This window comes from Canis aureus, chromosome 5 (assembly GCF_053574225.1).
Source record: "Canis aureus isolate CA01 chromosome 5, VMU_Caureus_v.1.0, whole genome shotgun sequence".
Classification (NCBI taxonomy): domain Eukaryota; kingdom Metazoa; phylum Chordata; class Mammalia; order Carnivora; family Canidae; genus Canis; species Canis aureus.
In genome coordinates, this window is record NC_135615.1 from 14,632,263 (window position 1) to 14,644,843 (window position 12,581).

General features: G+C 37.4%; 1 protein-coding gene across 5 annotated transcripts in view; it reads right to left on the reverse strand.

Annotated features, from left to right (window-relative positions):
• Positions 1–2,600: 2,600 nt before the first annotated feature.
• The window catches only part of ZEB1 (zinc finger E-box binding homeobox 1), a 181,152-nt gene continuing 171,171 nt past the window's right edge, over positions 2,601–12,581 (reverse strand). For all 5 annotated transcript variants that reach the window (XM_077896913.1, XM_077896912.1, XM_077896916.1 and 2 more), the window contains 3 exons: positions 7,254–9,061; positions 5,236–5,416; positions 2,601–5,118 (listed from right to left, as the gene is read on the reverse strand). In XM_077896913.1, coding sequence (XP_077753039.1) covers positions 4,523–5,118; positions 5,236–5,416; positions 7,254–9,061 — 2,585 coding nt within the window. In that variant the 3' untranslated portion in view covers positions 2,601–4,522. The remainder of the gene's footprint in view (positions 5,119–5,235; positions 5,417–7,253; positions 9,062–12,581) is intronic.

Sequence of the window (12,581 nt, forward strand, 5' to 3'; positions counted from 1 at the left end):
TTTTATTTATTCATGAGAGAGAGAGAGAGGGAGGCAGACACAGGCAGAGGGAGAAGCAGGCTCCATGTAGGGAGCCTGACATGGGACTCGATCCTGGGACTCCAGGATCACGCCCTAGGCCGAAGCAGGCGCTTAAACTGCTGAGCCACCCAGGCTGCCCCTGTGGGGTGATTTTTAACTAGATATTTAACTTCCTTGACATTGGACTATTCAGGCTATTTCTTCTTTTGGTATTTTGGATCTTTTGCAAAATGTTTCATTTGCATCAAAGTTGTCAAATTCACTGGGATAAATTTCATGTTTTCTTTTTATCCTTTTATTCTGCAAGGGTTTTCTCTCTCATTCTTGATATTAGCAATTCATGTCTTTTCTTTTTCTTTGATCTATCTGAGGGTTTATCAATTTTATTAATCTTCAAAGAATCAGATTCTAATTTCATTAATATATTACTTTTGTTTCCTATGCCATTAATTTCTGTCCTTTATTATTACCTCCTTTCTGCTTGGTTTGGGTTTATTCTTTTTCTAGTTCTTAGGGTAAAAGCGGATACTTGACGCCTCTATTTTTTTTAGGAAGGGGGGGTCTTGCTTATTTAAATTCAATCTGCCAACATATAGTATAACACCCATAAGCATTTAATGTTATAAATTTTCAAATATGCATTGCTTTTGCTGCACACTATAAGTTTTGATATAGTGCATTTTCATTTAGTTTACCCTATTTTATAGTTGTTAATTTCTTTACTTTTTATAGATTACTTTTTTGGGGGAGTGTTTTTTAAAATTTTTTTTTCAATTTGCCAACATATAGAATAACACTCAGTGCTCATCCCACCAAGTGCCCCCCTCAGTGCCCATCACCCAGTCATTTGTTATACTTAGACATGTTTGTCTTCTTTCCAGTAGTTTTTGGGGATTTTCTACATATATTTCTGTCATAGATTTCTAGTTTAACTTTTTTTTTTGTAATCTGAGAAAACATTTGCAGTTCTTTTGAATTTGAGAGTAGTTTTATGGCCCATAAGGCGGTTTATGAATATCCCATATGATCTTGGAAAAAAAAAGTATTCTGCTGTGTTGAATGGAATGTATTTGCTCGTTAGAGTAGAGGACCTTCTGCTTTTTCTTTAGGTTCAAAGTCCATATAGTTATTGTTCTAGTATCCTCCCTTGATCTTAAGAGGAGAAATCTAAGTTTACACTTTCATTTTTCAAGGCTAATTTTAACTTTGCACACAGATTTGAAAAACCTCATGCTCCTATGCTCCTTTCCTTTTTCGTCCTGTTATGAAATGTACATTGGTCTTGCTGACATTTTCTTCTAATATTCTTTAAGGCCAGGTTTGAATTTTAAACACAGAGTGAGCTTTTATATGAGATGTAGTATTGGCTAGTTAAGAACATGGAGTTAGAGTCACCGAGGCCTGTATTTAAATCCTTATTCTGCTGTGTTTGTGGGCACATGGTTTTTATATATTTTTTTGTGAAAATTAAAAAAAATTTAAATTTACATGGCACAAGTAAAAAACACATGGCCCTATTGTTATGTGATCTGAACAAATACTGGCAAGTGTCCAAAACTTCTCTGATAATGGCTAATTTCCTTTGTTAGCCATTTATCAATATGTATCAAGCACTGCCTTCTTTGAGCTTATTACAGTGATTGCAGTATAAATGCTTCCTAGAAAGGGTTACTTACTCTTATTTTTTAACCCTATATGGTGAATTTGTTTATTGGGTAGCTATTCTCAATGACAAAAGAGATGAATCAATATGACATTCATGAGTACTTAGGAATGTGTGGCCATAAAATGGGAAGTGGTTCCTAAAATAGAGTCTCCTAGGACTGGTCATATCCTTCATACTGGAGGCAGTCACATCCACAGGCCTTGAATGCTTGTGTCATGTACCATGAGAGGAAGCGTCAGAAAGACACCTAGAAATAAACACTCAAGTCAGAACAGTAAGGCAACAGAGGAGGCACAATTTACTGTCTATGATGTCAAATGTTTAATAGGGCCTAAGAAAAATATTAGATTGCTAGATTTAACATACATATTCTTGGATTAGAAGGAAAAGAGTAGTAAAGACAGCTGAGCTCTGTTAACATGCAAATTACATTTTCAATCAACAAAGTTTGTTGTACCTCCTAGGTCCGGGCACTCTGCTAGGCAGTGGGGATGTGAGAGTGACTGGCAGACATGGTTCCTGTCCCTAGTGGGGAAGGAATATAAGTCACTGCGTAAGAGTTATGGCAAGAAAGGTACAATGAACAGGGGGTGTACAAAGGAAAGGCATCTACAACCCAGGCTTCCCTGAAGTGACCTGAGTATGGCAAGTCCTAGAATCAAGAGTGGGAGGAGGTGGGTAAGGGTTTCAGGAAGAGGCAGCAACCTCTGAGGAAGCCTTTAGTGGCCAAATCTGATCTTCCCAGAAACATTTAGCCATGGGGAAGTCCATGACTTAATGGTGAATGTCTAAAACATTTAGTTTCTTACTCAAATTCAGCCCAAGATAAATCGAATACAGGATGACTGTGCAATACCCCATTTCACAGAGAGATTTCCAAAGAAAATCTTGATAATAAAAGAATGACAGCAGGTCAGGCTTGTTGATGCATTTTATTGTGAGATGGGGGAGTCTGGTAAAAAACTAGAAAATGACCATGGTGTAACAAGGAACTGAAAAATGAAGAATCAGATTTGTAACTTACATACATGAATACAGGAACAAATTGGCACAAAATGTTAAACATTGTTCCCAACACTGTTTATATAAGGTTATCCTAATTTGGCTTACTAAGGAAATGAGTTTTATGGTTAGGCTAATCTCTTAATAAAACTGCAGAGCATCATGCTATTAGTCACACAGTGAATTTCAAAATTTAAGAGTTTTATATTAAAAACTGGGTAAAGGTAAAATGACTTGATTGTAGTTGTAAAACTAATACATTCCCATTTAAATTCTGTTCTACAGTCCAAGGCAAGTATAAATGTTAACATAATACTGTTAAATCAAATCTCAATGCAAGAGAACCAATTGCATCTCTACTTTAAATCTTATCAACTTTCCAAATTTTCATACTAAAATATATTATTGTATTAATACAAACTACAGTATTATACACTACACTGTGTAATAAATAAAGAAATATAAAAATAAGACACATAAATATAAAAGTTTTCTAAAACTAAAAGTACATGTCAGTAAGAAGGGTATTAATACTGCCAGGTTTGAAGACATACAGTACAAAAATGTTGCACAGATCTATAAACTAAAAGAAATAAAATAATACTGATAAGTAAAACTCAGCTAATGTTGTTAATAAACTCGGTCCATAATAACTAACATTTGGAAACAGTTATGAGCCAGATAATGATGGCATGTCCATGTCTGAAACGCAAGTACATGGACAGAGCAGATCAGAAAATTTCCCTTTCATTTCTGTAGAGAAATTTTGAAAGTCAATTAACACAAAATGAATACTGAGGAATTAAAGGATGAAATGTCCCAGTGTTTAGGTTTCTCTGACAGAGTCAGTGGTTTGAAGTTTTATTTGGAATTTTGATACAACAAACAAATCAACAAATGCTAGTTATTGTAGGCCACATATTGAAGAAAGGCGGTTAGAGCCTTGAAAATACTGATAAATGGCACTTACAGCACACAGGTCTTGCTTAAGGCCAAAGGAGATACAAAGCTTCATATCATATCCTTCATATTTGTCACCACATACTCAAACACAATAGCGAACACTGATTCTGACGACTCTGCTACCCTTCCCAGGATTAACACTGTTAGTCCCTGCAATCAGAACTCAACGACAATCTTCTGAACTCCATTTTAAACCACATGAGTAAGAAACTTCAGTTCTTCTATCGGCTGCTTTCTTAAGGCTAACAATACACTTTAAATGATAATACTCCACTATGACATCTAAATATTAGAAATTACTACCTTCTAGATTGAATTTATAAAAGGTAGTTAGCATGGTTTAGAACTGCGTTATACTTCTCTGTGAAGGGAATTTTGTAGTGCAGAAGTTCTCACATTTTAAGAAACATAATAAAATACTGAAGCGGATTTAGCATACGTTTACCAATAAAAAATTATAAAATTTCTCCCAATTATACAGCTTAAGAATAAACCAACATAAGAGTGATAATACTGACAAAATGAAACAATGCCAGACGCTTATCTAATTAATCAGTTTCCTTTAACCTGTTAAATCTTTGCTTTCCAAGTCACTGAAGTTTTCTAATCTGCTTCGTGTTACAAACTTGTTCCTAACTTTGAAAAATGCATGAAAAATTACTAGGGCTGAGATCAGGCACACCCGGATTTTTTTTTGTGTGTGTGTGTGATTTTTTTTTTTTTGTATTTTGTATTTTTTTAAATTTTTACTTTACACAGTAGTGAACAGAAACAACAGTATACAGGTTACTGTGTTTCCATGAAAAGCATGTATAATATAGAACAAACTTCATTACCAATTAGAATGTTATTTTCCTTCTAGAAAAACTATTAGGCTTCATTTGTTTTTTCTTCAGACACCTGCTCACTATTCTTGCTTACTTTTTGTTCTAAGTTGCTCTCTTGATTTACAACTTCATCTTCCTTCATCAGACCTTCAGTTTTTGCTTCTTCTCCCTCATTCTCTGCCTCTTCCCCCTCCTCCTCCTCCATCTCATCTTCCTCCTCCTCCTCTTCCTCCTCCCCTTGTGGTTTTTCACATTCTTTCTCTTCCTGCAGTTCTTCCATCTCTTTGTCCTCCTCCTCCTCTTCCTCTTTTTCACTGTCTTCATCCTCTTCCCTCATCAGGCTCTCCCTCTCATCGGAGTCGGCCTGTGAGGGAGACCCCCGGGCACCCACGTGCTCACTGGCCAGGACTTCTGGTCCAGCCTCCTCCTGCTCGGTGCTGTCACGCTCCTCAGCTTCCCGCTTGCAATAGGAGTAGCGATGATTCATGTGTTGAGAGTAAGACCCAGAGTGTGAGAAACGCTTTCCACATTTGTCACATTGATAGGGCTTTTCTCCAGAATGTAACCGCATGTGTTCAATCAAATGATGTTTGTGTTTAAATGCCTTTTTACAGATTCCACACTCGTGAGGTCTCTTACCTGCAAAGTAAGAACACAGCCATGAAACAAAATCCTCAGAAGGCTTTTGGGGGTGCTTCAGTTTGGGGAAAGGGTTAGAGAGTCATTTTTCTAAAGTTGTCAGGTTCATTGACATACCTGTGTGTTCATATTTATGTCTCAATAATGAGCTACTTTTTTGGAATATCTTATCACACAAATCACAAGCATACATTCCATTTTCTGTCTTCCGCATTTTCTTTTTGGGTGGTGTAGAATCAGAGTCATTCTGATCCTCTACATTTGATACACCTTCTGAGCTAGTGTCTTGCCTTTCCTCCTAAAGGAAGAAGAAAATTTATTTTCAAATTAAAAGGTAAACAAGAGACCTATATAAAAGCACAAGTTAAAAAAAACCACTTTGATTTATACTTTCAATAGCTTGACCAAAGCAAGCATACTCATCCCTGCAGACTGGCTGGAAGGGGGGGGGGGGGGGCTAGATGCTAGGTGGGGGTGGATACAGACAAAAAGTGAGGTTGGGGGCAACATGGTCACAACATGACAAAAACAAGTGATCAACGGAGGAAAAGAAAGAATGTAAAATGTATAGTAACAAAATTTACCTGGCTCCAAATGAGAAGTTTGCAGAAAATATTAACTTACTGAGTTTGCTGCATAATTACTAATTTCTAACCACATCATTTACCTTCACTGTTTTCCTTCTGGGTTTTACTAAGAAAAAACTAAGATTCTGTTTTTTAAAGGTGGTGTTTCACCTGTATCCTCCAGAACTTTAGTGGTCTATGAACTGACCACTATGGTTTCTTTGAAAAGAGAGAGGTTTGTTCTAGTACTTTTCTAAGGAACCAGATGGCAAAACAATGCAGGGGAGGTCTAGATTTTGAAATAAGAACACTTGTTAGACAAAGTAAATCTTTGTGCAGGGAGCTCTCATGTAGGTAAGCAATGACTGGTAGTGGGATTGGGTCCCCCGAGACCCTTACATCTTTCCTAAAGTCTTCCATCCTATTCCCTCTAAACTCACAAATTTTCTAAAAGCTCAAAGGTTTTTCACAACAGTTCTTAAGAGCAAAGTGGGAGAGGCACATCCATTTGCTTGGGTCATTTGTGAGCTGCATTTGTGCTAAAGGAACTTGATACTTCCGTGGCTGTTTGACTTGGTCCTATGATTATGTGAATGTTGGTGGGTCCACCTTTATTATTCAAAGGTGTGCACAGTGTTTTATGAGTCTAGATGAGTTAATTAGTTGTGTGACAATTTTTTTCAAGAGTAACCACGACTGCAGGAAACTTATTCAATAGCAATATTTAAGGGGAAAAGAGCAGCAGTACACATTTGAACAGGATACTGTAATTATTTCGACTGCACCTACTTATAAATAACATTTGGATAAAAGATCAAACATCTCTAGTATTCTAGTGTTTATCTCTAGGTTCAATCAGAAATTGATGAAAAAGACGGGGGGGGGTGCACATCATGGTTAGTAACCTAGAAAACATTTGGACAATGAGCTGCACAATAGTCACACAAAATCACTCTATCTAAAACTACATCATAGATTTTGGGGGGGAAGATTAAAAGGAAAATGCATCTATAGATTCAGATATATTAATTATGACTAAATGCTGTTTTAGTTTACAGCTCATGAAATGATGAGCAAACTCACTAGATGAGCTCATTGTATACTTAATTCTTGATTAATTAAAGCCTTTAGTAAACATAGGTGTTAACACATAAAAAGTAATATCTCAGTTTTGCTGGTGTGAAAGGTCTGTGAATGGGAATGTATTTTCATGTATTAATGATCATACAGCAGAAACTGTTACTAATTTGGGAATATAACTCTAAAAACAGAACTCCAATTGGTGAATATTCCAATTTTTCTTTTCTGTTTCAAATTTCAGATAGTCAAGTCTTTAGCTGAGAGTTGTCATTTCCACAGCAGAATAACACAACTAGAGTTGATAGCCATACCTTGGGTTAACTGGTAAGAAACCAAAGGTGTGATGCTATGGAAGTTAAAGCAAACATTCATCTATTTTCTTTCAAAAAAAAAAAAAAAAAAAAAGACAGTTTGTAACAACCTGCTCAGCTCTCCAGAGACTGATTTTTATTTTCCCAAATAGCTTTAGGATGGGGGCCTTTTCTTTACCTGATTCCCATTTGGCTGGATCACCTTCAAGGGTGGTTCCTGGACCGCAGGGCTGACTGTAGTTGAGTACGTGTAAGCCACCTGGGGAATCAGAATAGTCTGCTTATTGGCAGCTAGTGCTCGCAAGCATGGGACACTGTTCTGGTCAGCAATGGCCACGATCGTGGGTAACTGGGCAGTGACTGTAGGTATAGCAATATTTATGGGGTTGGCACTTGGTGGGATTACATTTACAACTGGTTCTGAGTCTGTAACACAACTGTCCTTTTGTGGCTCCTTTTTTGCGCAAGACAAGTTCAAGGGTTCTTCCTGGACAGAATAAACACTGTTCTGGTAAACACTAGTGATAGTTGACCTTTCCAATAATTCTCCCTGTTGCTTTGGTAGTGAAAGATCAAGAGGTTCTACTTGTGGCTCTTCTTGTGCACCTTCTGCTGTGTACAAGTAACCCTGTGTATTTCTGGATGAGGAAAGGTTTAGAGGTGATGGGGATGATGGACTGCTTCTGGAACCATTGGTGGTTGATCCCGCTGGTAAAACTGGAGAGTTAGTCATCTTCAGAGGACTTTGTAGATTTACTGTGCTGTCCAGGGGTTCATTTGCATTTGTAGATTGAGGCTGCTCATCGTTCTTTGTAGGGATATTTACTTTGCCTGTTTCAGGAGAAGATGGTTCAGAAGACTGCACTGAAATTTGGCCAGCTTGCATCTTTTCAAACCACTTTTTTACTACATCCAGGGGTAGGTTTACTGAATCAGCAATTTTTGAGAGCTCTTCTGCACTTGGTTGTGCGTTCAAAGCATAATATGCTTTTAGAAGAGACAAGAGGTTCTTTAAAGGTGGCTGACTGGGAGACAAATTGCCATCTCCACCTGATGACACAGAGGACTCTGGCTTCTCAGCTTCTGGTGCAGGGAGTGGAGGAGGCTGAGCAGGCTGTTTTAGGTCATAGTGCTTTAATTCTGGAAGTGCATTAATATCTCCTGGACATTCGTCACACAGAAGGCAAGTGCTATCATTCACTCCTCCTTCAAAGTTTTTGTCCTTCTCTGATTTAACAGTAAGATCTTCTGGCAATTTTTCACTTTTGCAACTGTTTGTGGGGACTGGATTCTCTGTTTTTAAATTCTGAGGAACAACTTGAAGTTGGCTAGGCTGCTCAAGACTGTAGTTAATGATAATTTTGGTTGTTCCATCCTGATCAACCAAAGGAAGACTGATGGCAGAAATAACAGAATGGCCACCTTGCTGTATGGATGAAGCACTGATTGTTTCTTGTTCTTTGGATGCAAGACTGGCTTGATTATTCTCCAAAACTTGCCTTATTACATTACCATCTACTGCCACTTTGAGTACATTCTGAATATCACTTAAATTGATACTTATGGGAGATACCAAACCAACTGTTGGCAGAACAACAGCTTGCACCACACCCTGAGGAGAACTGGTTGCCTGTAATGGGCCACCACCACTAAAAACCCCATTCTGTAAAGGGGTTGAACAGTTGATTCCTGAAGCAACCACTATGGGTTTGAATTCATAATCCACAGGTTCAGTTTTAATTTGGTTTATAGAAAGTTGCTCTTGAAGGGGCTTATTTTCTATCTTTTGCCGTATCTGTGGTCGTGTGGGACTGCCTGGGGATGCAGAAAGAGATGGTGAGGAACACTGAGGTGTCTTGAGTCCTGTTCTTGGTCGCCCATTCACAGGCATCAAGCTGATACATTTCTTACTGCTTATGTGTGAGCTATAGGAACCAGAATGGGAAAAACGTTTCTTGCAGTTTGGGCATTCATATGGCTTCTCTCCTAAACAACAAAAAAAATCATATTTGCTCAATTATTACATATAAATTTTTATGTGTCCACATTTTCCTTAAAACAATTTTAAAAGAGATTAACATGTATCTTGCAATACAGTTTTATTTAGAATTATTTTAAGTTCAAAACTGACGTAAATGTTATGAAGACTAGTATTTGTGCTAACCAATAAGGGAATCTTCTCAGCATGTGTGTATAATATTCCTGCTAACCTCTAAAACTTCAAATAATTCTCAAATGCCAAAATTAATTACAATTGACCCTTGAATAACATGAGTTTGAACTGCATGGCTTGACTTAACATGTGGATGTTTTCTGATAAATATCCTACAGTACTGTAAATGTATTCTCTCTTCCTTATGATTTTTTCCCTTTTTTAAAAAGATTTATTTATTTATTCATGAGAGACACACAGAAAGAGGCAGAGACAGAGGCAGAGGGAGAAGCAGGTTCCTTACAGGAAGCCCAATGTGGGACTTGATCCTAGGATGCTGGGATCATGCCCTGAGCTGAAGGCAGATACTCAACCACCGAGCCACCCAGGTGTCCCTGATTTTTCTTAATTCCCTTTTCTTTTCTCTTGCTTGTTCTAGTGTAAGAATATAGTATATAATATATGCAACATACAAAATATGCATTAACTGATGGTTTATCTTATAGGTAAGGCTTCTGGCCAGCAGTGGGCTATCAGTAGGTAAGTTTATGGGGAGCCAAAAGTTGTATGTAGATTTTTGACTGCATGGGGGGTCGGCTCCCATAACCCCTGCATTATTGTTCAAGGGTCAAATGTACATTTACTCTTTCAAAGTAGATTTTTTTCTTAACATATTTCACCTATTTATATAATTTTTCTATATTTTACTACACTTAACCATCTGCAGGAGAAATTAATATTAAAGGAAAGAAAAGTAAGTAAAGCCTTGATTATAAAAGACTTAACAAGTACAAATAACTATCCTTCCCATATCCATAAGGTTTTAAGGTTTCCTTGAAAGATCTTTCTCAATGGGAAGAAAACTTTAAATATGAGGTATTGCTATAAGCCTTGGTTTATTAAACTGGGAGGCACGTACTCCTGGAGATATAAGGCAATGTTCTAGTGGGTATGCAAAGCTTTCTTGTAGTTTCAATTTTAGTGACAGTGGTTACAGTAATTTAAAACATTATAATATCAAAACACAGCTTATACTATGGAGAGAAATACAACATTCATGTGAATTGTTAGGAACCCCCCCCCCCCAACAATATCAAAGAAGCTCCTTGTTTGTAGAGGCTTCTGTCAAGTTGCCTCTCTAGTCCTTCCAAGATATAAGGCATTTATTATTCTTGTTGACTGTTAGGGATACTTTGGTAAAAACATTTTGAGAGGTATGGAACCAAATGGAATACTTTCAAAAACCCTAATTTTTCACCTTAATTTTAATTTATATTTATAGTTTATTCACCTGTAACTTATAGGTTAGAGACTATCAGTTTCAATGGGGTAGTAACTTAAGTCTTGTGTGTCATTTATGCCTTGTACCTATTGAAGTGTAGGTCACAAAAAATATTCAAAAAACCTTTTTTAGATGAATGGATGGCTAATTGCAAAATTATGAAATATGGTGATGCTTTTTATCTACCCAGCATCAAGATAAAGCTCTTTCTCTCCTGTTATTTTTATAAAACGAAAGTAGTGAGAAAGTCAATATAAGCTCTTCTAATAAAGTAGTTTCAGTTTTGTAAAGTTTTTAAAAAGTTGAGTTATATTTTCTCAAATTACTTCAAGAATTGGATATTAGAAGTGGAAGGGATCTAAGAAGCCCTCTTGTACACAGTAAAAGTTCATTTTCTAACATTCTTGACTTTAGTCTCCTGTTTAACCTCTTTTATTAAAGGGACTGCTGGACTGCTCTATGGAAGATGGTCTAGTTTGGCTCTGCTGAGGATCATAAATTTGGATTCAAAACCTGCTTTTGCCACTAGTTTTTCAAAAAAGATTTTATTTATTTATTTATTTAGAGAGAGAGAGATTGAGATTGAGCAAGAGAACACAGTAGGGGAAAGGGGAGAGGGAGAAGAGGATAGAGAATCATAAGCAGACTTACCCCGAGCACAGAGCCTCATGCAGGACTCAATCTCATGACCCTGAGATCATGACTTGAGCTGAAATCAAGAGTTGGTCACTCAACTGACTGAGCCACCCAGGTGCCCCTGTCACTTAGTATTTTCTTAATCTTTCCAAGCCTCAGTGTTTTGGTGTGTAGATACATCCTCATTGGGATGCAATTATAAGACAATATAGCAAAACTGTGTGTGGTCTCAGTATTGTATTAGTGATTCTTTACTATGGTTGAGTACTAAGCTAGAATTCGCTTGTTATAATGCCTACTTTCCTGTCCTAGTCTGCCCTCTGATGCCACACAGAGTAAGTCTAACTTTTCTTCTAAACATCAGACTTCCAAATTAATGAGAAGCTGTCACCTGTAACCTTAAACTTCCCTTGTGTGGATTAAATATACCCAGGTCCTTCAAAGACTCCTCATAGGACATGGGGTTTAGAACCCTTCCCACTTACCCATTTGTTGACTCATCTCTAGAAATTCTCCAGTTTATCACTATCTTTCCAATGGGACACCTGAAATATGATTCAGTACTCAAAGTGCACCAGGTAAATTTCAAGGGCAGGTAATACAAGGGAATACATTTTAAATTGTTGTATAACATTTTTAGATGAGCTATATATTGGTTCTCTTGTTAGAAACACTCAGAAAATAAGATTCTATGATATAGATTATTTTTAAAAAATATTTTATTTATTTGAGAGAGAGAGAGAGTGCATGGAGAAACTGGGGCAAAGGACAGAGGGAGAGGGAGAAGCAGACTCCCTGCTGAGCAGGGAGCCTGACAGGGGCTCAATCCAGGATTTGGAGATCATGACCCAAGCTGAAGGGAGATGGCTGACTGACTGAGCCACCCAGGCGCCCCATAGATTATTTTTATCTTTAAATAGGGAGATAGAGGAGCACAGTGGCTAAGGCAATGGCTTTGGAGTCAGGACACCTACACTGGGACTCTGGCTTTGCCAGGGACTAGCTGAGTGCCTCTGGAGAGGTTAATTAAAGCTCTCTAAGCTTCCATTCTCTCATCAGCAGAAAGTGAGGAAATAATAGCATCTATCTCATGGGGCTATTGTTTAGGACTATATGAGTTAATGTATACAAGTAACTCAAATGTGGCTGTACATAGTTAAGTACTCAATAAATGCTAGTTATTATTATTATTGTTGGGGATTACCTGATATTTTGTCATTGCCAGAAAGAAAGTCCAGAGCAATTGTTCTAAAGCCAAATTCACTATGTTTGTTGGAAAACCCCATTTCTAACTTCATAGCTTTATGGTTTATAGCTGAAGTCCCTTACCTAATCTGTCTGTCTGGCGACTGTCAAACCCTGGAGGGGAAGTCGTGCTATAAAAAGTCAGATGTCCTATGAATGTTCCTTTTTTTTTTTTTTTGCAATGGTTGGGG